This window comes from Equus przewalskii, chromosome 8, assembly GCF_037783145.1.
Source record: "Equus przewalskii isolate Varuska chromosome 8, EquPr2, whole genome shotgun sequence".
Taxonomy (NCBI): domain Eukaryota; kingdom Metazoa; phylum Chordata; class Mammalia; order Perissodactyla; family Equidae; genus Equus; species Equus przewalskii.
The window spans coordinates 41,059,279-41,085,964 of NC_091838.1; the positions used below are offsets into that span (position 1 = coordinate 41,059,279).

Sequence of the window (26,686 nt, forward strand, 5' to 3'; positions counted from 1 at the left end):
AGTCGGCGCCCGAAGCCGTAGTCGGCGCCCGAGGTCGTGCACTCGTGGGGATGCTGGGGCTGACCTAGGCGCTTCCCCCCTGCCAAACCACCGCCAGGCCGGCCACCTCCGCCCCGCTCCGCCGCCCCTAGCTCCCAACACCCGCGCGGCCCCACCTTCCACCGGCGGCCGGGCGCGGTCACGTGAGGCGGGCCCGTGCAACCAATGGGCTGCTCGCGCCGAATGGAAGGGATTGTCTGACCCCCGTGACGTCACAAAGCTGGCGAGAGGCGCGGTGCGCTTCCGCCCCCGCCCTCCGCTCGCCTCCTCCCCGCCCACCCGCCATTGCGCAGCCAATCGGAAGACGGGAAGCGCTCCAGCCCGAACATTCGGGCGGGGCAGGGTGGCGGCCCGGAGGAGCAGGGGCGCGGAGTGGGCCGGCCGGGGTCGCGGGGCCTCGCTCCGGGGAGTTGTGCCGGCCTGCGTGGAGGGAGCGCCGGGTAGTGCTGCCGCCGCCTCCTCGTCGAGAAGAAGCGGCTTCTTCCCTGGCGTGCCCGGTTCGTATTCCGTACTCCTGGCCCCGAGCCGCCCCGTCCGGAATCCTCCTCCAGCCTCCCGAAGTTGTGAGGGGGCGCCCGGTGCGCGTAGAGAGCGGCGGCCGCGGGCGTGCGGAGGCCGGCCGGGGCGGGGGAGGAACGAACCCCGGAGCGCCAGGTGCGCGCGGGGCGTCGGGGCTGCGGGCGGGTGTGGCGGCTCTGGGGGCAGCCGCGGGCTCGGGATGCGGGGGCGGGCCCGCTGTCAGTGCCGGGGGCGCTGTGGGGACCCGCGGAAGGGGGAGCTCCGGGGACGTGAGGCGCAGGTGGCGCGGCGTCTCTGCATGAGGGTCCCTCCTTAGACGCCCCGGGGTCAGGGGTGAGCCCACGGACAGCCCGCCGCGGGCGACCCCTGGTCTTCTGGATTGAAGCCCGGGCAGCGGGAAGAGGATGCCGCGCTGCCGGGGAGTGCGTGCCTGGCCTGGATGTAGGGGCTGGTCCCGGGGCGCGTCTCTGCTCGCGTCTAGGACTCCGCCGCCTCGGGCTGTAACTCTGCTTCTCCCGCGGGGTGGGTTGGTTTGGTTTCCCTCTTCTCCCCACCCCTTTCTCCCTCCTCCATCTTCTCCCCTCCCAGCCTCATTCACCGGGCTGGAGCGAGACCTCGCCCCTCCTCTCCTCCCGCCTCCCCCGCCGCCGCCTCTTCTAATGAGCATCTCTGCCTTGCTTTCAATGGGCCGGTGCTGCTGTCGCTGCTGCTGCCCGCGCGGGTTGTGGATGTTGTCGGCTCCGTGTTGTGATGACAGGAGAATGTGTGTGTGTCCCGGGCCCAGACGAATTGGTAGGTATTCCCCTAACTACCTGCGTTGGGTACCCAGAAAGGATGGTGACTGATTTTGTGTGTGGATGATTGTAGGTGGGTCGCCGTGGAATTAAGGGGTGAGACGGATAGACAAAGGGGCAAAAGCATCCTGGACTGAGATAGCTTTGATGCCTTAGTGAGTGCAGTTTTCAGATAGGGACAAAGGAAACTAATCAAAAGTGCTGGCTTGGGGCTTCGTGTCTTCTGAAGGAAGCCGATTTCTTCCTTCATCGAGAGATAACGGGAGCTGTGAAATGGCTAGGCATTTCCAGAAAATGCTGAAAAATCGCAGAGAGTCTTGATGCAGGGTGTTTAATGTAATCAGATTACATAAACCGAGGTTCTGACACATTTAATGACTAGTATAGCATTTTTTTCATTTACACCGAAAGCAAAGCTAAAGAACTCTGGAGTCAGTGCAGTAACAGCGTTTTCTAATTAATTTGCTCCATGGCTTTACTGATGAAGTGGAATCTTTTCATGGCACAGGCTCTGCTGAGCACATTAGTAAGAATGGATGGGTCTCTCTCCTGGTTCCGGTTGCAGTGCACCTTTCCTGTTAGTCTTAGTCATTGGCAAAATCAGCCAAATCTGCTAAAATCGGCCAAATCCGTCTCAGATGCTGCATATAATGTGACTGAGTCTGGATCATGGGATAGGAACTTTTTGGTGAAATTGTGGTTAGAAATTACTTGAGAATTTGACACTGCTCTAGTTTACAAGTGCACCTTGTTGCTGTTCTCATTGCCTAATCAAGAGCCTTCTACTTTCTTAATTTAGCAAGTTTGTGAGTAAAAATTTTGATTTCATGGGTTTTTGCTGTTGTTGAATCACAGGATATTCAGAAAGATACTCAGAGTCTTTGAATGCTTATAGTTTTTGAAAGCATTTGAAAGTACTTTGACTTCCAAGGGTATCTGGTCTGATGGAGAGAATATATAAGTTGTACTGGTGATGATAGAACATTCATTAATCACAGAGCAGGGTTTTCATAAATTCCAGTTTGCCTAAGAATTTGTCTTTTGAAGGCATGTTGGGAGTTGGGGCGTTAGGATACCTTCTCAGTCCATGTGCTTATCTCCTAAATAACTGAAAGTTACAGTTGATAAAATGCACTCTCTGCTTTTTTGTTTTTAATCTGGAGAACTTTTGCCTTGAAGGAAAAATGTAGTATATTGTTTATTTGAGTGCTTGCTGTTTCAGTTTACATATTATTCAAAGCATCTGCTGCATGAATCATTAGTTCTTTTACCACAATATTTCATTCATTTTGCAGTTAACTATGAAAGCAGAAAAATTGTAAAAACAAAGGAATTTAAGGAAAGTGCAGGTTTCCCCGGACTTAGTTCTTGATTACACATCATAGAACCAAATCTTGTTGTGCAGCTGTGAAACTCCCCTCCCAAACACACACCCATAGTATTTTGATTCAATCTGCATTCCATACAGAAACAAACATATTTTTTTCCCTGTAAGATTCTTAAATTTTAATGGAAGCACAAATGCAAGCTTATATAAAGTTATAGAGGAAATTTCTTTTCATTAAGAGTACCATCTGTTTACATTTTTAGTAATAGAAAATCTTTATGCAAAGCATGAAATTAGTTAATGTGCTTTCTGCATGCAAACCTAACAAGATATGGTTTATGTCTGGAAGCCAGTGTCATGCGGCCCAACATTTGAGCACATCTCCTGGCTCAGTCATGTCCACTTCACCTTTGGATGACTTTCAGGTATTCAGTTTGAAGTGCTGTTATTTAAGTGGTTAGCCTTGATAGAGTCCTGTTCTTCTGGAATTCCTATTTTTCATTGCGGCATTTCAGAATGGTTATTTAGTTATTGATCTTATTTCCAAAATTCTAATCATTACTTTCTATTGCCTAATTTTGTCTTCAATTATGTAAACAAATCCTTTCTTAAATAGTGCAGTTAATGGTACTTTCTATCACTTGCAAGAGGGGCTCCATATGACTGGCTTATGCAGTGCTTGTTACAGAAGCAAACAAGAATCAGTTGTTATTCAGTGTTTGGTTTTCTCTGTTCCCTCACAATCCACTTATCACTTCTTCTCAAATTACTCTTCAAAAGAGGGTACATGAAAATAATGTACTGTATAGGTAACACTGTCTATGATATTTGTAACTTTTTTTTTGTAATGGGTTCAACCTTATTAAGGAAGAGTTGATATTAGTACTGAAATGGTTTTATTTTCCTTATTCCTTTTTGTTTACTGCATTTATCCCTTATTTAAAGTTTTCTTTCTTTTTTTTTTTTTTGAGGAAGATTAGCCCTGAGCTAACTACCGCCAGTCCTCCTCTTTTTTGCCGAGGAAGCCTGGCCCTGAGCTAACATTGTGCCCATCTTCCTCTACTTTATATGTGGGACGGCTACCGTAGCATGGCGGCGCCAAGCAGTGCCATGTCTGCAGCCAGGATCTGAACCGGCAAACCCCAGGCCACTGAGAAGCGCTGCGCCACTGGGCTGGCCCCCTTATTTAAAGTATTTCTAAAACCGATTTCTTTATAGACCAAATGAATACTTTGAAAATACCTCAAAAGTTCAGGGGAAATATGTTATTGAGGAAGAAGAGGAATTTTTTTTTCATAAATTATCTGGATTAATGATACGCATTTATTACATTTTCTAGATAAATGCCCGGCAGAATATTTTCAGTGTCATATAGTCAGTGATATGATTTTGTTTTGTTCATTTTTATAATGCTGTACCTTTTTTATCCAAACTTTAGACTATTATTTTCACTATTTATTGCTTTCCGAGGCAAATAGATACCCCCCTCTTTTTTTAATGTAAGAGAAGGGGCCAGCCCGGTGGCACAGCGGTTAAGTGCACATGTTCAGCTTCGGCTGCCTAGGGTTCACTGGTTCAGATCCCGGGTGCCGACATGGCACCGCTTGGCACACCATACTGTGGTAGGCGTCCCACATATAAAGTAGAGGAAGATGGGCACGGATGTTAGCTCAAGGGCCAGTCTTCCTCAGCAAAAAAGAGGAGGATTGGCAGCAATTAGCTCAGGGCTAATCTTCCAAAAAAAAATTATGTAAGAGAAAATATTTTTCTAGGGGTGAATTCTACTTGGGATTCATAATAGATACAAATAATATTTCTATATCTTTCCCTTATGGCTGATAAACAGGAAAATGCTAGCAAGTTAATTAAATTCCAAAACTGAGACCATTTATGTTACTAACAAACTTTTAGAACTATTAGAATACTTAAACTTTCTTATCATGAAGGACACAGTAAAATTAAACAATGAATAAATGAAACCTGCATTTGTATTGCAAACCTGCATTTCTATACAGCCTGCATTGTATTTCACTTCAACAAATGCTTTTCATAAAGCCATGGAGTTCTAGAAGCGGCCTTAGATAGTATCTGCTCCGATGTGTTCACTTCCAGCTTACGAAAGTGAGGCTCAAAGAGGGGAGCCGTCTTTTCCAGGATCATTTGGCAAGTTGGTGGCAGACCTCTGTCTCTAAGCTCACCAAATTGGCACAGTGGTCTAGAGAAGCATTGTTTGCAAGATTATCCACTTGGATGCAGGAAGGGAATATTGGAATTTCTATTTTTATTCATTATATAAAGTTTTTTCTGTATATATTATAATGAACATTATATTAATACAGTAGTGTATGTGTATAGCTTACAAAATAATTCATGAATATACATGTTGGGGACGTATCCTAACACTTCTTTGGAGAAAGACATATGTATCAAATGCTCACAATTGACCACAGATCTAGAAACAGGATCTTCATAAATGGGAGAAATCCCCGTGTGATATGGGAGATCTAAGGCCATTTTTAAGGATAGGGAGGAGAGTAATTGGCCAGGTAGACTGCCACTGCCTAATGTTATATAACTGTCGTCTCCTCAGCTTCCCCCAGCCAAATCTATTGTACATTCTGCACAGTTTGTGCTGCACAAAGAAATATGAAGAAAAGAGAACAGACTAGGTTACGGTTCAGTCCTGGCTCCCTTAATGATTGGGAGCTGTGCTTAGCGGAATATACCCTGTAGAAATAGTACATCATGGGTGTATAAAATATAGTGCCTCTCAGCACAGGGTTTGCAACGTAGATTCACCTGGTAAATATTTGTTATAAAAGCAAAGATAGATTAAGTAATCTGAAACTTAACTCTTCTCTGTGTGTATCTGTGTAATTTGCTGTCTAGGAATCCCAGTCAGAAGTTCCAGCCTGCCACTATTCTCTGATGCCATGCCAGGACCAACTCAACTGTTTTTTCCTCTGATCCGTAACTGTGAGCTGAGCAGAATCTATGGCACTGCGTGTTACTGCCACCACAAACATCTCTGCTGCTCATCCCCTTACCTTCCTCAAAGTCGCCTGAGGTACACATCCCACCCTGCGTATGCTACCTTTTGCCGGCCGAAGGACAACTGGTGGCAGTACACCCAAGGAAGAAGATATGCTTCCACACCGCAGAAGTTTTACCTCACACCTCCTCAAGTCAACAGCATCCTGAAAGCTAATGAATATAGTTTCAAAGTGCCAGAATTTGATGGCAAAAATGTCAGTTCTGTCCTTGGGTTTGACAGCAATCAGCTGCCTGCAAATGCACCCATCGAGGACCGGAGAAGTGCAGCAACCTGCTTGCAGACCAGAGGGATGCTTTTAGGGGTTTTTGATGGCCATGCAGGCTGTGCTTGTTCCCAGGCAGTCAGTGAAAGACTCTTTTATTATATTGCTGTCTCTTTGTTACCTCATGAGACTTTGCTAGAGATTGAAAATGCAGTGGAGAGTGGTCGGGCACTGCTACCCATTCTCCAGTGGCACAAGCACCCCAATGATTACTTCAGTAAGGAGGCGTCCAAACTGTATTTTAACAGCTTGAGGACTTACTGGCAAGAGCTTATAGACCTCAACACTGGGGAGTCAACTGATATTGATGTTAAGGAGGCTTTAATTAATGCTTTCAAGAGGCTTGATAATGACATCTCCTTGGAGGCTCAAGTCGGTGATCCCAATTCTTTCCTCAACTACCTGGTACTTCGAGTGGCATTTTCTGGGGCCACCGCTTGTGTAGCCCATGTGGATGGTGTTGACCTTCATGTGGCCAATACCGGTGATAGCAGAGCCATGCTGGGTGTTCAGGAAGAGGACGGCTCTTGGTCAGCAGTCACTCTCTCTAATGACCACAATGCTCAGAATGAAAGAGAACTGGAACGACTGAAATTGGAACACCCGAAGAATGAGGCCAAGAGTGTGGTGAAACAGGATCGGCTGCTTGGCTTGCTGATGCCTTTTAGGGCTTTTGGAGATGTCAAGTTCAAATGGAGCATTGACCTTCAAAAGAGAGTGATAGAATCTGGCCCAGACCAGTTGAATGACAATGAATATACCAAGTTTATCCCTCCTAATTATTACACACCTCCTTATCTCACTGCTGAGCCAGAGGTGACTTACCACCGATTAAGGCCACAGGATAAGTTTCTGGTGTTGGCTACTGATGGGTTGTGGGAGACAATGCATAGACAGGATGTGGTCAGGATTGTGGGTGAGTACCTAACAGGCATGCATCACCAACAGCCAATAGCTGTTGGTGGCTACAAGGTAACTCTGGGACAGATGCATGGCCTTTTAACAGAAAGGAGAGCCAAGATGTCCTCGGTATTTGAGGATCAGAATGCAGCAACCCATCTCATTCGCCATGCTGTGGGCAACAACGAGTTTGGGGCTGTTGATCACGAGCGCCTCTCCAAAATGCTTAGTCTTCCCGAAGAGCTTGCTCGGATGTACAGAGATGACATTACAATCATTGTAGTTCAGTTCAATTCTCATGTCGTAGGGGCATATCAAAACCAGGAATAGTGAGTGGATCTTACCCTGGCAATTCTCAAATGAAATAGATTTAAAGGGCAGATAGATTTTTAAAAGATACTAGTACAATAAACATTTCCAGTAGGTCATTCTAAGCATTTACCCATTTGATACTCTAGCTAGTCAAGTACTCCAGGTTGACTTTGCAGCAGGGTGGCAGGATCATGAGAGTTTCATTCTGCCTAGCTTGGACCTCATAGCACCTGCATTTGAGGCAAGTCAGTTCCTTATTGCAGATGTCTTGTGGCATTGGCTTCTTTTATCAATCTGAGAAAATCAGGATGACCTAGCAAGTAGACTCTTGAATGGGCCGAAAGCAAGGATCTTGCTGGGCGTATTCTTTTGGTAAAAGGGAAGAAACATTACTGTTCACACCTGCAGACCCATTTTGTCACTAAGATTCCAGTGTACCTGAGATCATTTATTTATTGCATGATTTCCTAGATATACGATCTGTGCATGATTCATATAAATTTATTTTAACCTGAAGTGATTTTCAGATCCAGTGCTTTAAGCCATAAATGACCAAGAACTAAGCAACCTCCCTTCCCCACCGCTGAGTACTTAATGTAATTGAAACATTTTCTATTTTTTCACTCACTTGAAGACAATAAACATTTTTAGTTTCATCTACCCTTACATTGATGTTAAATAAAAAAGATTTTTTTCAGTTTGTATTAATGAAGAACTTTATTTAGTTTGAAATAAAAAGATCCATAATAAAAAGGAGGGATTGATATGTTCAGTTGCTGTCATCTATAGCGACCAGCGCACCACTCTTATCATGTAATCTCCAAAGGCTTGGCGTGCTGTAAGTGTGTGGTGGGTAGACTGCTGCCGGGAAATCATACTTCTAATTTAGTAGTGATGAGAATTTTCATCACTTTTGGGAATCTTAAGGGTGACGTATAAAATAAGTTTAAATATCAATTTGGGGAGTGAGGTTTAATGTTACCTTCCATTGAGATGGCAGAGGAAGTTTTTGTTTTCCCCCACTTAGACATAGGTCAATTAAAATATTTGGTTTCAAAATTACTAAATGCTTTAAACATATTATAGCTTATAAATAGGACTGTTAAGATATATACATGAGAAATTTTAAACGAACTATTGTGCATGCCTGATGCTTCTTTAATAGAACACTTAGTAGCATCAAGTGTTGTTTGCAGCAGTCTCCGCAATTATATGCAGTCCCTTCTAATGATATATCAAAGTAAATGAAAATAAATATATTCAGATCGGCTTTTGAGAGCTTATTTGATATGCATCAAATGGCATTTTGTTCCTGTGTTTAATGGTGATCTGTGTACAGCTGTGCATGTATTTTCATCTTTTATTCTATCATCACTATTAAAAGATTGGCTATGACTATGTTTGAGATTCATATAGATTTTAATACAACACATGATTAGCTTTCCCTTGTGTAATTAGTTGAGGGGTCTGTAGGAGTCCTTTTGGATTTCTGTAGAATATGAACTAAATGTTCAAGGACTCCCTCTGGACTGTGGACACTAAAGCATTGTAGAACTCTTGACTGCAGAACTTGTTCCAGTTGAAAAATAAACTCAGGAAGATTGTACCTCAGAATATCATCTACTGTTTGTTTTCTGAGGTTTTTTGTTTTTTTCTGTTTTTTTTTTTTTTCTTAAGTCAGCTTGGAACTTTTCTTCCAGGCAGCATTTTGGAGGGGGAAAGGCTGTACTATATATTTATTTCTAAATGTTTTGAAAAAGACTTCATCTTTTAATGAAATATATATAGACTGCAGCAGCAACTAAAACCCATTTTCAGGCTACTATTTGAATTTCTTTTGGACACCATCACTGAAGAGTTCCATATTACTATATACTTAATAAAAGTCTTGTCTGTATATAGTGTTTAGTTTCCTGTGGTCATAATCAAGATAGTAATTCTTATTATTACACAAGAAACTTGGTCTGCAGTCCAAAAACCAGTCTACTCTCTGTAGAAATGAAAATGCAATGTGGAGTTGACATTGTGGAAATGAAAATAATTGGATGTTAGAAATCTGAATGTACTCTCATCTAAAAGCAGTTGTGATTTTATTGTAATTGGTTGTCACTGTGATGTGATATCTGGAATTAAAGAATACATGTAAACTTTCATGGTATTTAGCCTTTCTTAAACTTTTCCTTATTTAAACTTTCTAACATGTATGAACTTCTGTATTTGTATTTAATCAGTGGCTCATGATATTTATAATACGCCCATCACTAGTCAATGGAATGGGGGTATGGTACATAGTACTTGGTAGAAAAACTGTCTTATAGAGGATGTATCTGTGTGAAGAAGTGAGAAGTTTATAATGTAGAGAATGGTCAGAGAAATGCCCACAGTGAATTAAAGCTTCATGTCTGCTTTCTGAATGGCCTGTGTTTTTCATAATAGTTAAACTCATTAAATACTTTCTACGGTGGTAGATTATACTTTAAGATCCAGTAGGTAAATAGTACTTTTTTAAAAAAACTGAAGTATAATTTACTTTCAATAAAATGCGTAGATTTTAAATATACAGTTTGTGATTTGGTAACTACAACCCCAATAAAGGTATAGAACTTTTCCATTACTCCAGAAAATTCCCTCATGCCCCTTTCCAGTAAATCTCTCCCCAGGTAACTATTGTTCTGACTTCTATCATGATAGATTAATGTTGCTTGATCTAGAAATTCATATAAATTAAATCATATAATATGTACTCTTTTGTGTCTGACTTTTGTTCAATTTTTAAAGATTCATTTATGTTGAGTGTATTCACAGTCTCTTCCTTGTTACCAAATATCGTTCCATTGTATGAATATACCATAATTTACCTTTAGTTGATGGGCATTGTTAGTCCTACCCCCCATTTTAAAGCTAACTTTTAGATTAGCAATTCTCAGAAATACTGTTTGGTTGAGGAGAGCTTTAACTTTGCAAAAACAATTACTGGTGAGTTTTATGTTCTATACCTTAAAGGTGGGACTTTTTTTTTAATGCCCTTCAAACAAGTGTTGAAAATTTTTCTTGGTGATAAATCTGGAGTTAGGAAGTGGTCCTTTGCTGTTGACCTCTATGGACCTCTCCCACTGAGCATTTTGTTGAGTTAATTAAGTTCATTAAATGATTGCACTAATGAGTATCGTATAAGAAAAAGGCAAATTATACCTTGGTTTTTGATGGTTTTGGTTTATCACTCCATCAGTCATTGCTCTGATTAGGGATGAGGAAGGAAATAGATTAAATGCCGACTGTTAAATTAGGACTGGGATGGTGTGACTGACTTAAGTATTTCTGCTTTTATTAAACAAGATTAACACTGCCTAGAATGAGCTTCCCTGTTCACTAGTCAAACATGCCTGAATGTGGGTTATTGTTAGTTTTGTCCTTGGGTATTGCAAGAGGGTCTAGGTAACTGTGTTAATCTGTAAATTAACATACCTTAGTTCTGACCTTTTTCATAAATAATAAGACGACATTCATTATAGAATTTTTTAGATCATCAAAAGCCGAGTCCTGGACAAGCTGGGTAGATATCAATGGCTTGTGAATTGACTTGTTACTGTGTGAAGACCATTTCCTTTGTTCCTTTCAGAATTTACTTTGAAAGCTGCGCTTAATCCTATTAAATCCTGTCTGCCTGGTTCTTATGACAAAATTTATACCTTGAATTGAATCCTAACAATATACACTATTGTTTTCCACATACTCTCAAATTACAAGTTTTCAAAGTCAATAGATAAAGAATGATGAAATTCATGCATTTAATGTGCTATTAATAATATCCAAGGTACATATTTTAAGGACCACACAGTTTAGGCTCAATTATTTAGCCAATATTTAGATCCGTAAAATATGCACATATCTGGTTTTAAATTGTTCTAATAATTTTTTAACTTGATATCTTGTTTATCCATCAAGATTTTCTGTTTTTTAACGGTAGGGCCCATGGGTTTTGTGGGTTTTTTTGAGCCAACACAATACTGAATAAGAAATATTCAGCATTCACTTTATTTTACATTAGAGATATACAATAAAAAAAAAAACCCAAGTGAACTTTAAAAAGTTCTTTCTTTCATTCATCAGAAGTTCTCTCACTTCAAATGCAGAGAAGAAATTTACTCCTGTAGCTATAGTTTCATTTTATAGTTAAGATTCAATGATTTCTAAAACCTGACCTAGTTTCCTGTTGCAAAGAACTAATACTTAAAAATTTTAAGTGCCAGTATACAAATTGGCCCCTTCACAGGTTTAGCCCACCAGGGGACATGGCTTCCTGTGTTCTTTGGGAGAGACCTCAGAGAGTCAATTGTCAATGAGTCTGTTGGACCCAAAAAGTCAATTCAGATCTAGTACAATTTTGCTAGGTTGTCCCCATTCAACCGTTGAGCGCCTGAAGCTCAATATGCACAGAATAGGAGAAGTCCTTTGAGGGCCCACCAAGAACTGCCGGCTATTTGGAAGTATCTAGTACCTGGCTCCAAAAGGATTGAGTGTTTATTTCATCTCGGTTCACATTCCTACCCCAAGGGGTGGAGGAGAGAGTTTTCCACCTAAGACTGTGACCTAGAGTCATGTTTCTTTGCTTTCCTAAACCATACCCACTTCACTGACTATCTGCCTGCGGCACACACTTGACCAAAATGCACGACTTTTAATACAGTGCAAGGAGGTTAGTGATCACCTTCAGCCTTTCAGAAACTTCAAACCTTGGGCGCTGAGCAAGAAACTAGCAGCCAAGAGTCAAAGAACCAAAGATTTTATCTCACCTGTGATGATGAATCAGTTTGCCTCCTAGAAGGACAGGAATAGTTTGATTGGCTGGCAGTGTTGACTAAGAGGCCAGCCTTCTAGCAGGAAAGCTGAGAAGGAAACGTGACAAGAGACCTAAGAGAGGGAAGAAAAGTGAGAGAAGGAAGAGAATGGAGTTGGCAGTCTCAGTAGTGATTAGAGGCAGTAATGGAGGTAGGGAGCATCAGATCCTCCGACGCCTTGGACTAGTGACAGAGGTGAAGGCAAAGCAGAGGACAGATGACAGCAAGCTGAAAAATGGTGAGGTAAAGGTTTTTTAAAAACATTTTTGAGCCATACGAAATTGTGTTTCATGCTAGAGCAGCAACAGTTGGAATGCAAAACAGTTTCTATTAGCATGGCCGTTTAGTCTGGGCTCATTAGATAAGAGAGTGTTAACCTAAAAATATAGAGCCAAAATGAGAGGCAGACATTTATCTTGGGATCGAAGAATTGAAATTCAGGGAGCACAAATTCAGGTAGAAACCCAAATAGTGTCCCAATTAGAGGAGAGGGCCTCAGGGTTTTTATAGGAAAAAGGGAGGGAGATGAGGTGAATTGTATTAAAGAAGAGTTCATTGGTGCTGCAGGGGGTAAGGCTCAGTTTGTACTTCATTGATTGGTTAGCAATTCGGTCATCAGCAAAGTCCAATTTCCTCAGTCCTTACCAACAGGATATTCTTGTCCTTACTGACTTCTTGGAATGTTGGTGGTTTGATCCAGTTTGGAAGATACAGGTGTGTAAGGCAATTCCTTTGAAATGGCTGCTCTGGCTCCATTTTAATTGTGGCTCCACTCGTCATCTTTCACAAGGGAAAAAGGAAAGTCTTTGAAACTGACCAAATAGAAAGGGGTATGTGGTGCCCAGATGGAGAGTTTTCTTCAAGAAACTTTGCTTAGTAATAATTTTTTCTTGCTTCAAACCTGGGGACAGGTCAAACAGTCTAATTTACCTGATGAAAACAGAGACTGGATCATTAGAGTCTCAGGAGGAACAGAGCTGTGAGACTGAACAGACCAGAGAGAGCGCATTATAAAAGCAAGGCCTTTGTACAAGGAAGTCAGATTCCTGTGGCTCTTGCTTAGAGGGGCATCAGGTGTAAGCAGAACACCCACTGGCCTCACAGCCTAGTAATACTAAGAGTAACCACAACTACTGTTTCTTGAGCATTTACTATGTGCCAGGTCCTGTGGAAAGTACAGGATATACATTTTCTGTTTTAATCCTTGTGCTGCCTAGCCTCTGTTTGGCCACTCAACACCTTCTCTAAGCCATCTCTTCTCTGCTTTGTGTGCCAGGAAACTGAACCCTGCAGGCTGCACCTCCCAGGCTTGCTTGCCTCCTGACTGCCTTTTCTGTCCAATGGATAACACCTGCAGGCGATTGGAAGGAGGTTGAGAGAATCGCTGGGATAATTCTTTCTCATTCCCTCCATTCTTCAGGCTGCATCTCCAGCTTTAGCTATGTCCCTCCACACTATAGCACCCTCACGCCCCACCCCCTCGCCACGATTCCAATTCTCAGTGCGTTCAAGTAACTGTTTCTCCCTTTGTCCTTTCAGCCTAAGGGATGGTAAAGGCTTCCTACTGTTGTTAGTCTCTGGGTGCCTCACTAACCCTTGTTTGTTCCCTCATCCTTGCTCATGCCTCTGTAAATAATCTATTCGTTTGAACAACCTGGGGTGAAATCAATTTCCTGCCATGACCTGACTGATATAATCCTCAAAACAAGCTGAAGTATTATTCCCCCTATTTTCCCAAGCACTTTTCCAACATCACACACCAAACAAACCCATATCTGTGTATTTCAAAGCCTGCATGTTTAATCACCACATCACACTCCCTGGTTTCTCTGTATAACCAGAATGAGCCCTTCGGAATTGAGAAGACCTGAGGCAAGTGACCCCTTCAGAAACAGAGGCAAAAATCCTCAGAAGAAGCAGTAAAGATTGATGTAGCCCAGCATTTAGTCTAGCACGTAGGGAATGGAGCCACCCACAGAGGGATGGGGTGTACCAAGTAAGTCCATGAACAGAACAGGTTAGAACCAGAGGTGTCTCTCACTTAGCAGTGCATTCCAGTTTCCAGGCATGCAGTTTCTCAGTTCCCCAGTTCATTGGTTGAAATATTTATTGAAAATGTATTATAGTGTAGGCACTGAGGATAGGTGTTGGGGTAAAAGTACAGTCTGCCTTCCAGCAGCACACAGTTTGGGAAGATGCATGTGTAAAAAAAATAATTACCATTAAGTAAGTAAGAATGATTCAGAAATTGAAACAAGTACAAATTCCAACAATAATCCAGAAAAGAGAGTGATTTTACTCTGTCCTGGTGTGCCACAGGGATAAGGCAGGCCCTGGAGAGTCATGGAAATTTCATTAGAAGGGACAATGCTTAAGTGAAGATTCGAAAGGTGAAAAGAAATTTGCTAGGTGGAAAAGGACCCAGGAATGACATTCCTGGAGAAAGGGGAGCATATGTTGAGGCATGAAAACGTGAAACCATACTGTGTGTTTGAAGATCTCTTGAGGACCTTTTGGTGACTAGAACATGCACCATGAGAAGGGACTATGGTGAGAGATGAGGTAGAAAGATAAGAACTGCAGAAAAGAGCCTTAAGTAAATACACAGTGACTGCAACACCCTTGCAACCAGCATTCCTTTAAAGACAGAACTGCTTGAGAAGGCAAAGACTGGCCGAAGATAATGATGGGATGCAAGTGTTGGTGGAGACAGAAGTGGGAGGAAGAAGTACAAAACAAAGTCAGCCAGAGCCAGGCCAGGCCAAGATCTGACTTCTAGCCGCTCATAGGTGGGAGACTTGACTAATTCTAAGTGAGGAAGGATTAGTGGTTAGCAGGAGAACACCTGTGTGATTTACATATTGCCATTAGTCATTCCTGTGTCTACAGTCACATTTAGTAACCTGGTATGTAAATGTAGTATGTTTAGTTCAAACACAGTCATATTTTCATTCCTTTCAATTCCTTGGTTACCATAGTGCACTGAACTCTACTCAGGTATGAGGCAATTGACAACTGAACTTGAAGGACCTAACCAATCATTCTTCAAAGTCTTGGACCATTATATCTAGATTGAATTGCCAGCCACCAGTTGGTTTAGTCCAATCTAGCAAGAGTTTGGGGGGCTTCTTCACTGTTTTAGGGATTTGGGACGTGTGGCAACCAGCTTCCAAGATGGCTCACAATGACCCCTGCCTCCTAGTATTTACATCCTGTAATCTGCTCCCAGGAATGCTTTGTGTGGCCCATGGAACACAGCAGATGTGATGGGATGTCCCTCCTGAGATTAGATTATAAAAAACACTGAAGCTTTTGTCTTGGTCACTCTCACTCTCATTCTCTTGGATGATTCATTCCGGGAGGAGCCATGTTGTGCTTAGGCCTATAGAAAGGGCTCTGTGGAAAGAGACTGAAACATCCTGCCCATGGTTGTATGAGTGAACTCAGAAGCAGATCTTGTAGCCCCAGTCAAGTCTCCAAAGGAGGCAACCCTGGACGATGCACAACTACAGCCTTATGAGAGACCCTGAGCTGGAATGGCTGCTCCCAAACTCCAAACTCTCAAAAACTGTGTGAGAAATAACTGTTTGTTGTTTTAGACACTAAGGTTTGAAGAAATTTGTTATGCTCTTGAGAATCTTACGTTTGTTTACACAAATATTTATCATTCGACAGTTTCTTAAACAAGTGATGTCTCCAATTTGAATATTGTCTGGTAAAGAAGGTGTGCAAAAAAGTCGTATGTTGGGGCAGGCCCTGTGGCAAGTGGTTAAAGTTCCTCGCTGTCTGCTTTGGCGGCTCAGGTTCACAGGTTCGGATCCTGGGCATAGACCTGCTCCACTCATTGGCCATATTGTGGAGGCATCCCATGTACAAAGTAAAGGAAGATTGACAATGGATGTTAACTCAGGGCAAGTCTTCCTCACAAAAAAATATTAAATAAAATTAAATAAAAATAAAATTCAAAAATCATATGTTTAAAAGCCACCTGGGTTTTTTAAAAAAGGAGCTATATCTATATGCAAACTTATGAAAAGATATCTGAGACATAATGAGTGAAAAAAAATCAAGTTGTATAATATGATCCCATTTATGTTTGATTATTCTAAGCCTAATTGAAAATAAATTTAAGACTTTCACAAAATTATCCCACTTGCAACAACATGGATGGACCTTGAGGGTATTATGTTAAGCAAAATAAGCTAGACAGAGAAAGACAAACACTGCATGATCTCACTCATATGTAGAAGATAAACACATGGACAAAAAGAACAGGTTAGTGGTTACTAGAGGTGAAGGGGCTTAGGGGGTAGGCATAAGGGATAAAGGGGCACATATATATGATGACTGAAAAATAATAATGTACAACTGAAATTTCACAATGTTATAAACTATTATGACCTCAATAAAATAAAAAATTTAAGACTTTATTTCTATCATATAAGACAATAAGTGCTCATTGTAGAAAATTAGAAAGTACACATAAGCAGACATAATGAATAGGTAATCAGGGGGCTGGCCCCATGGCTGAGTGGTTAAGTTCACATGCTCTGCTTCAGCGGCCCAGGGTTTCACCCGTTCGGATCCCGGGTGTGGACGTGGCACTGCTCATCAAGCCATACAGAGGTGGCGTACCACATAGCACAACCAGAAGGACCTACAACTAGAATATACAACTATGCACTGGGGGGCTTTGGGGAGAAGAAGAAGAAAAAAAGAAGATTGGCAACAGATGTTAGCTCAGGTGCCAATCTTAAAAAAAAAGATAATCAAATTCAACCATTATCTTGCTATTCAGTGATAGTAAGTATTAACAATTCAGTGTACATCAGGAAACAATGTAGTATAGTGGAACTAACACTGGCTTAGATACAGATTTACCTAGATATATGTCCCAAATTGACAGCTTCCTAGAAGTTATTTTACCTCTTGTTTCCTCAGTTTCCTCATCTGTAAAATGGAGATAACAATGAGACTTTCTTCATAGGCTTTTTGTGAGGATTATATAGAATAATGGATATAAAATGCTCTGGGAGCTGTTTTTGCTATTATCCTTCCAGTACTTTTGATATGCATAAATACATTTAAAATCAGATTTTACTATGCATATTGACTTATAACCTGTCTGTCCACTTAACAATATGTGACAAATATTTTATTAGATATCCCATGTTCATGGAATGGAAGAATTAATATTGTTAAAATGTCCATACTATCCAAAGCGATCTACAGATTAATGCAATCCCTATCAAAATTACAATGACCTTTTCCCAGAAAAAGGAAAAACAATCTTAAAATTCATATGGAACCACAAAAGACCCTGAAAGCCACAGCAATCTAGAGCAAGGAGAACACAGCTGGAGGCATAGCACTTTCTGATTGCAATATATATTACAAAGCTATAGTAATCAAAACAGCATGGTACTGACATAAAAACATACATATAGACTAATGGAACGGAAAAGAGAGCCCTGAAGCAAATCCATGCATATATGGTCAACTGATCTTCAACAAGGGTGCCAAGAACACACAATATGGAAAAGATAGTCTCTGCAATAAATGGTGCAGGGAAAATTGTATATCTATGTGTAGAAGAGTTAAGTTGGACCCTTATCTCACAACATATAAAAACATCAACTAAAAATGGATTAAAAACTTAAATATAAGACCTGGAACTCTAAAACTACTAGAAGAAAACAGGGAAAAAAGCTTTTCTTGACATTGGCCTGAGCAATGATTTTCTTTGGCTATTACCCCCAAAGCACAGGCAACAAAAGCAAAAATAGACAAATGGGTTTGCATCAAACTAAAAATCTTCTGCACAGCAAAGGAAACAATCATCAGAGTGAAGAGACAACCTATAGAATGGGAGAAAATATTTGCAAACCATATATCTCATAGGGGTTAATATCCAAAATATATAAGGAACTCAAATAGCACAATAGCAAAAAAAAAAAAAAAAAAGAAAAAATTAAAAAATGGGCAAAGGACCTGAATAGACATTTCTCAAAGACATACAAATGACCAACAGGTATATGAAAAGGTGCTCAACATCACTAGTCGTCAGAGAAACACAAATCAAAGCCATAATGAGATATCACCTCATACCTGTTAGAATGGCTATTTTCAAAAAGAGAAAAGGTAACAAGTGTTGGTGAGGATGTAGAGAAAGGGGAACTCTTATACGCTGTTAGTGGGAATGTAAATTGGTTCAGCCATTATGGAAAATAGTATGTAGATTCCTCCAAAAATTAAAAATAGAATTACCATATGATTCAGTAATACTGCTTCTGACTATCTAAAGGAAACGAAAACAGTATCTTGAAGAGATATCTGTACTTCCATGTTTATTGCACATTATTCACAATAGCTAAGATATGGAAACAACCTAAGTGTCCATTGACAGATGAATGGATAAAGAAATGTGATACACACACACACACACACAAAGGAATATTATTCAGCCTTTAAAAAGAAGGAAATTCTGCAATTTGCAGCAACGTAGATGAACTTGGAAGACATTATGCTGAGTGAAATAAGTCCGACACAGAAAGACAAAAACTGCATGATTTCATATGTGGAATCTAAAAAAATCAAACTCATAAAAGCAAAGAGTAGAATGGTGGTTACCAAGGGCTGGGGGTGGGCAAAAAAGAGAGATGTTGGTCAAAGGGTATAAAGTTTCAACTATGCAGCATGAATAAATTCTGGAGATCTAATATACAGCATGGTGACTATAGTTGATAACACTATATCATATACCTGTAAATTTGCTAAGAGAGTAGATCTTAAGTGTTCTCACTACAAAAAAAAATCTGCGTGAGGTGATGATATGTTAATTAGCTTGATTGTGGTGATCATTTCACAATGTATACATACATCAAATCATCACATTGTACAACTTAAATATATACAATTATTATTTATCAAAAAATAAAATTGATATATGACAAATATCTTTTAAAAATAATTGCATAGTAATCTACTTTTTGGGCATGCTAAAATATATTTAACTAATATCTTAATATATTTTTCTTTTACAAATGACCTGAGCTAATATTTAGTTGTCTCATCTCTTTTTTACTGGACTAATTTCTATATTTAAAAAAATAATTTAAGTGGCTAGATTTGGACTATTTTCTGTTTTCTTTTTCTTTGACTAGTAGCAGAGAGAATTTCCATTCTTTAGTGGAAGTTTACAAAATATAACTATGTGATACTACTGCTTGACACAGTCTTTAAGTAGGCAAGTGAATATTTTTACAAACAAAAGCTGCTAGCCTGAGACCCAGTCCCTGATTTTTCCCATTCGTGTCCTACTTCTCTGCTTCCTGGCCTGCTAAGGCTCCCACCCCACCCCACTTGTGCCTTATCTCTCTAGTCCACTCCCTTTCTGGCCTCTGGAGAGAAGAGCAAGCTGGCTGTAACATCATATGCCTCACAATGGGGCTAGGCTGTCATACATCACTGCCCACAGCTTTGCTGTGCTGGTTCAGCTAAGAAGGAGTCTAACTCTGGAGTGAGCTGGACCACAAAATCCCCAGGAGGTAAGTAACCTGACCAACTGATTCCTTTTGGCTTCCAAGTTCTCATTTCTTTTCTCTGGCTCCCAATCTGACTTGAACTGTGTTTTCCTCTGTGCTAAAATACCAAATCCAAGTACCAGAGATCCAGTTTCAGAATTGTGGTGGGAGAAGATTCTTAGACCTGCTCTCCAGTGAAACAACTATAACTGGCAAAAATTATTTTAAAAAAACAACCATTTAAAGTCTCTGGAGATTGCCCTGAGGGCATACAGCAAATGAAAAATCATTTATTCAAGAAAATCTACTAAATCTCAGTAAGAACAGGGAGAGTCTATGGCACTTGAGCTGTGACCTGCTCGCTGCCTCTCCCTACCCCCAGCTCAGTGTGGTGGGAGCTTCACGCCAGGCTAGAGTGGCCAAGAATACGAGGTTCCCTCCTATTGCCCTAGGTCCCAATCAAGGACTCTGGTATCTTTCCTGGAGTGCAGGCTCCCAGTATTTCTCAACCCCCAGGTGCTAAATCCCAGGTGACTGCAGCTTAGATACTGGGGGCTCGCTTCCTTCACAGCCTCCACTTGTAGGACTAGGCTACCCGCTAGACCTGGCAGGTCAAGAATACTGGACCCCAACTGCCCTTGCCCCAGCTTGCTACAGGGCAAAATTTCCACTCTGGGAGTGGCAAGCCAAGAAGACCAGAGGCTACTGCTCCTGCCCACCATGCTGCTCATAAAGCAGAAGTGTCACTTTAAGAGAAGTGTTCCACGGTAACTGCCACCAGCCCTAAGGCAGTGGCTAAGAGATTTTTCCCATGAAAAACAGCCCATAAGAACAGAGAACTTTCCCCAAAGCCAACATTATTTGAAACAGAGTGTGAGGAAGTTCATGTGTAAGGGTGCTCTTGAAAACAATGGAGGTTGTGGTGATAAGCAATTAAGAGGAGGCTGGTAGCCCCATGAGAACAACAAGCTAAACCATAAGCCAGCAAGTTTGCCAGAGAGAACCAGGGAAAGAGAAAGCTAAGAAGAACCCTCCTAAGATTGCAACAAACCTCAAAAACTACTCCTGTAAAGGAGTCTGGAGCCATTTATGTACCAAGATATTGTCAAAAACAATAGCACAACCAACATGCAATTGATGGAGCCTAAGAGCTGGATGAGATACCAACAAAGGCAGACAGCTTAACAGGGCAATCAGGGTAAAGGATAGTCAAAGACAGCTCTGCTATAACCACGGTCCTCTCAGGGTGACTGTGCAAATGCCCAAACTGTGCCCCGAAGAGCAACTTCAGAGGCTTCACATTGTGTGGAAAATAGACTTCCCTAAAATAATCCAGCCAAGTTACTAAACAAATAAATAAGCAAAATGCAGCCCCAGGGACGGGTAGGGCAGAATCAGTATATAGCATTGCTACAATATGTTATTAAAATGTGTAATTTTCAGTAAAAAGTTGCAAGATATGCAAAGAAACAGGAAAGTGTGCACCATACATAGGAAGCAAAACGAAACAAAACAAAAACCAGGCAACCAAAACTGCCTGTGAAAAAGGCCCAGTTGTTAGAGTTAGCAAAGACTTCAAAGTAGTTACAATAAGTATATTCAAAGAACTAAAGGAAACCATGCTTACAGAAGTAGAGGAAGGTATAATGACAATGTCTCATCGAAGAGATTATCAATAAAGAAAGAAATTTTATACATATATGTGTGTATATATATATATATAAAAGAACCATGAGGAAATTTTAGAGTTAAAATATACAATAACCAAAATGAGATATTCACTAGAGGGTCTCAATAGTAGATTTCAACTGTTAGAGGAAAGAACTAGCGGACTTGAAGATGGATCAACAGAGATTATGCAATCTGAAGAACAGAGTAAAAAGAATGAAGAAAATGAACAGATACTCAGAGAAATGTGGGATACCATTAAATGCACCACCATAGGCATACTGGGAGTACTAGAATGAGAGGAGAGAAAGAAACAAGGAGAAAAAAAAGTTCAAAGAAATAATGGCTGAAAATTTCCCAAATTTGATGAAAAACATTAATCTTGAAAAATAAGAACAAGTTTGGAGGACTCACATCTGTAATCAGGACTGTGTGGTACTAGCATATGATAGACTTATAGATCAGTGGAATAGAATTGAGAGTGCAGAAATAAACCCTCACATTTATGGTCAATTATTTTCAGCAAGGGTACAAAGACAATTTAAAAGTCTTTTCAACAAATTGTGCTGGTACAACTGTATAGCTGCAGTCAATACGATGCTTACACTATATACAAAAATTGACTCAACATGGATCTTAGATCTAAATGCAAGAGCTAAAACTATAAACTTTTAGAAGAAAATATAGGAGTAAATCTTTGTGACTTTTCATTATGCTAAATCTTCTTAGATATGACATTAGAAGCACAAGTGACAAAATAATAGATTGGACTTCATCAATATTAAAAACTTTTGGGCTTCAATGGGACACCATCAGATAACCCACAGAATGGAAGAAAATATTTGCAAATCATATATCTGACAAGGGACTTATATTCAGAATATATAAAGAATTCCTACAACTGAATAATAAAAGACAACTAACCCAATTACAAAATGGGCAGAGGATTTGAATAAATATTTTTCCAAAGAAAGGATTTATATATGGCCAATAAACACGTGAAAAATTCAAGGTAATTAGCCATCAGAGAAATGCAAATGAAAACCAAAATGAGATGTAACTTTCAATCTACCATAACCACTAGGCTATTACCAAAAAGACAAACAAGTCTTGCCAAGATTGCGAGGAAATTGGAACACTCATACGTTACTGGTGGGAACGTAAAATGATACATCCAGTTTGGAAAAACACCTGACAGTTCCTCAAAAGATTAAAATACGCAGACACCATAATACCAAGCAATTCCACTCTTAAGTATATACCCAAGAGAAATGAAAATATATGTCCTCACAAAAACTTGTACACAAATGTTCATAGCAGCATTATTCATAATAGCCAAAAAGTAGAAACAACCCAAATGTTCATCAATTGATGAATGGATAAATCAAATATGGTTTATCTATACAATAAATAGAGTATCATTTAGCAATAAAAAATGAGTACTGATATATACTACAACATGAATGAACCTTGAAAACATTTTGCTAAGTCAAAGAAGCCAGTACGAAAGACGACATATTGTAAGGTTCTATTTATATGAAATGTCCAGAATGGGGAAATCTGTAGAAACAGAGTAGATTAATGACTGCCGAGGTCTAGGGAGAAGGTTGGGGGAAACTGAGGTGTATCTGTTAATGGGCATGGGATTATTTTTGAGTGGGTGGGGTGATGAAAATGTTCTAAAATTGGTGGTTGCACAAGACTATGAAAACACTAAAAAACAGTGCATTGTACACTTTAAATGGGTGACTTGTATGGCATATGAATCACATCTTAATAAATCTGTTATATTGAAAAAAAGTACCAGTCTTGTAGAAAGAGGATAGATAATGGATACTCTCTGGAATTGAAAAAGCACAGAACTGAAAATTTATCTCCCTTATCTCTGCCTTCAAACCGCCTGGTCTGTTTCCTTCAAGTCTAGATCAAATAGTGAAATATTTAGAAAATAGAATTTTCATTTCTTTTATGTGGCTGACTTTTCCTCTTAATTACATCCATTGCAAATTATATCTTTCTGTCAATGCTGGTGATATGACAGGAGAAGCAGGCTGAATAGTTCTTCGTGCTCCCCTCTGCAAACACTTGAAAACTCATCGATTCCATGAAGCCCTTTCAACAAACTCTCTGCTACATTAGAACAGCTTCCTGCAGACAGGTTACAAGATCCTGTTTTGTTGCTTGAAACTTTTTACATATTGAATTAGCAGATATTTACATCTGCATATCAACTGCAGCATGTTTAAGAGATGGTGTACATACGCACATCTGGTTTATTTGCTATGTGGTCTCCATCGCTTTTGACTGCCACTTTTTAATTCAGGACTTATAGTGGAGTTTTATATTCACTATGACTATATTCTTGGAAAACTGCCTTGCATAAAAATCCTTAACTTCAATTGAATAATAAAAAGTAGGATGCATTCTTCGGTAATAATTTGTAGATTATGAAGAAGTTGGCACATGAGTGGTCTGGGGTGGCAAAGAAAGTACTTGAAATAGTCAAAGAGAATGACTCCATTTCCCTCAATCTAACCTGCTCACAAAGGGCCATAAGACAGCCTCATGATCTTGTTTGGAGATTACTTACAGAATCACGACCCACAGTGCTGTCTCAGAATGCATTCCTATCTGAAGAAGTACTGCTCAAACAGGCATTTGAGGTTTACTCACATCTCCAAAAATGTAAAATAATCTAAATCATAATTCATGGTTAATCTTTAAACTCTCTGTCCTCAACTCTTCTCTAGCCCCCAGTACACCCTAGGGGCCTCACACTATCCTCCCCATCTCCCCCACTGTTCCTGCCTGTCACCCTTCCTCTCTAGTGAACCTGACCAACACCACACCCCTTCTCCCCTCCCCACCTATGCACTTGGCAGCAGAGCAAAGGAGTAGGCTAACAGGACAACACCCAAATGATTTTGTCCAGTTGCCTTTCAGTCACATGAAGCTTCTGAGGTTCGGGATTTTATTTTACTGGTTTTGTATAGATTTTTTAAAAATTAGGGTTTATGGGCCGGCCCCATGGGCAAGTGGTTAAGCTAACGTGCTCTGCTTCGGTGGCCCAGGGTTTCACTGGTTCGAATCCTGGGCTCGGTCATGGAACTGCTCATCAGGCCATGCTGATGCGGCATCCCACGTGCCACAACTAGAAGGACCCACAACTAAAAATACACAACTATGTACTGGAGGTGCTTTGGGGGGAAAAAAAGGAAAAATAAAATCTATAAAAAAAATTAGGGTTTATAAAAGAATTCTTTTAAAAGTGTGTTGTTGTCCTTTAGCAAGTCATCTTCTTTCCATGGACAGTGGCTTCTGTTTTCCTCACCAACGTCCCTTTTCTCTGCTCCTCATCTGCATATAGGTTTGGTCATCACTGCACTACATTTAATCTATCACGTTCATTCACATCGCTTCCCTTTCTGAGGAAGAGTCCTGCCCCTCACCTCCCACTTCCAGCTCCCCAACCTGCGCCACAGGCCAACCAGACAGACTGCAGCGGCCAAGCCCCTGGAGGGGGTGGGGGCAGGGGGACTGCTTCCCAGCTTTCTCACAGCTACTCCAGGGCTTGACACTGTTTAGAGGTTCTTAACTCTGAAGATGGATCTTCTCTTTGGATGCTAGTCTCGGTGTCTGGCACATAGTGGGAGCTCTATAAAGATGATTTGGCTCTACATTTGTAGCTCAGAGGCAAAATGCTGGCCTCTTTGTTGCATCAATAGCACTCTTACAACAGCATGGAGGCTAACATGGGTAAAAGCTGCCTACTGTCACAAAAGCTGGGTACAAGTTTCATATGTGAAGACTTTGCGAGACAGTTCAAACTAAGTTCACTGGGTCTGGCTTCAATGTCCTAAATTCCGTCTATTCTCCAGTTAGGGTCGCCTTTGCCTGTGTCCTGAAGAAGAAGTCTTTCCCCCATCGTGGCTCAACTAAATTTCTTTAGTTACTGAAGAAGTTTACTTTCTGCAGAAAAAAATGACTTTCTTCCTCTTATAGCAAACTGAGCTTAACCTCCCTTAGCTACCAAGAAATTGAGCTCCCTGCTCATGAGAACAGGCAGCCAAGGCTGGGAGGCTGCTGCCAGACTCTGCCTCCTGCTTTCTTTTTTTTTTTTTTTGCCTTCTTTTTTTTTGAGGAAGATCAGCCCTGAGCTAACATCTGCTGCCAATCCTCCTCTTTTTACTGGCCCTGAGCTAACATCCATGCCCATCTTCCTCTACTTTATATGTGGGACGCCTACCACAGCATGGCTTGCCAAGCCTTGCCATATCCGCACCCGGGATTCAAACTGGTGAACACCAGGCCACCAACGCAGAAGGTGTGAACTTAACCACTGTGTCACCAGGCCAGCCTCTCCTGCCTTCTTTTTGATTTGATCATTGTCTAAAACCCAGAGGGAGACAAAGGGTGCTTCCCAGTGTCTCTCCACAAAGGATGCTGCATTACCTCATTAGCATTTGTGAATGCTGAACACCGGAACACAGCCACCCACCCTGATGATATCAGAGAGTCCCAGGGAGGACTAGACAGTGGAGAGCAATTCAGCACAGCATGTGATTTAAAAATATGGTCCTCTCCAAAATAAATATAGACACTAAAGAAAACCGGTATGAGGTTTAAATTGTGGTATAAAAATATATGTTATGTAAGATTGGACCGTTCATGCTCAATTCTTTTCTCTCAGGACACCTTTCCCTGGTTGTTTTGACTTAAAAGGAAGTATTGTTTAAGAAAGAGGAAGCTCTGCCCTCAGAAGTGAGAGAAGAACCAGCAGCAACAGATTTGCAAACTCTAAAGGTCTTCAGAGCTGGGGGACAGGTGAAATCTTTGCCATTTAAGGGACTTTTTTCTTGAAGAGTTTTTCTTCTGAACAATGGCTTCTGCAAAATCAGACAGCTACAAAGCAATTCCTTGTATTCTGGCAATTATGCAACATTTATTAAGTGCCCACTATGCACCAGGAGGAGAAGTTAATTCTAAAATAAGTTTAAAACACGTGACTAAAACTTCGGCTCTTAGCCAAATGAAATCAAATTGTACAACTTGCTAGTTGTTATCTTATTTATGGATGGAACTGTATTTACTCTGAGTGGACAGGCTTAATACATAACTGCTTGTCTTCCTCAGGTCCCCGGGTGGGGACTCGAAACAGAGAGAGAGGAAGAGGATGCCAATTTGGAGCCAAATCATGTATGAGGCTGAAGCATATTCCCTTGCTTATCATCTTGCAAGTCCTTGGTCAGGTCCCAAACCCATTCCCTAGAGCAGCTTGCTTAATTTCCTACTTCCTAGCCAACAAATTTTTCTGTTTCTACGCTTCCCTCGGAGCTTTTTTAGATCCCCTTTCAGCTTCTCTACAGTGGAATCACATCTCAGGGTGGAAAATGGATTCTTAAATCAGGGAACAGTCAAAAGCCACACACAGTCAAAATTACCCTCCCAG

The 26,686-nt window shown here is 40.9% G+C and overlaps 1 protein-coding gene and 1 long non-coding RNA gene across 6 annotated transcripts; both read left to right on the forward strand.

The window, feature by feature from the left end:
• Positions 1-261: 261 nt before the first annotated feature.
• On the forward strand, positions 262-9,622 carry PDP1 (pyruvate dehydrogenase phosphatase catalytic subunit 1). Of its 5 annotated transcripts, none has more exons than XM_008534910.2 (3): positions 302-536; positions 1,316-1,350; positions 5,569-9,622. In XM_008534910.2, exons 2-3 carry the CDS (start codon positions 1,320-1,322, stop codon positions 7,224-7,226), a joined length of 1,689 nt encoding a protein of 562 aa, XP_008533132.1. In that variant the 5' UTR covers positions 302-536; positions 1,316-1,319; the 3' UTR covers positions 7,227-9,622. The 5 variants fall into 5 exon arrangements, with proteins under 5 accessions (XP_008533137.1, XP_008533132.1, XP_008533134.1 ...); XM_008534912.2 differs by having other exon boundaries at positions 341-693; XM_008534911.2 differs by lacking the exon at positions 302-536 and adding an exon at positions 716-1,080.
• Positions 9,623-19,527: 9,905 nt separating this feature from the next.
• Positions 19,528-26,282, forward strand: LOC139085078 (uncharacterized). Its single transcript, XR_011543105.1, has 2 exons — positions 19,528-19,593; positions 25,928-26,282. It is a non-coding gene; the product is annotated as an uncharacterized lncRNA (long non-coding RNA).
• Positions 26,283-26,686: the final 404 nt, after the last annotated feature.

What these genes read in the sequence shown, in the direction of transcription:
- PDP1 (XM_008534910.2), top strand. Translation starts at nt 1,320, where the DNA reads ATGTGTGTGTGTCCCGGGCCCAGACGAATTG. An exon ending in TCCCGGGCCCAGACGAATTG is followed by an intron (nt 1,351 to 5,568) that starts GTAGGTATTCCC and finishes TTTGCTGTCTAG; the next exon opens with GAATCCCAGTCAGAAGTTCC.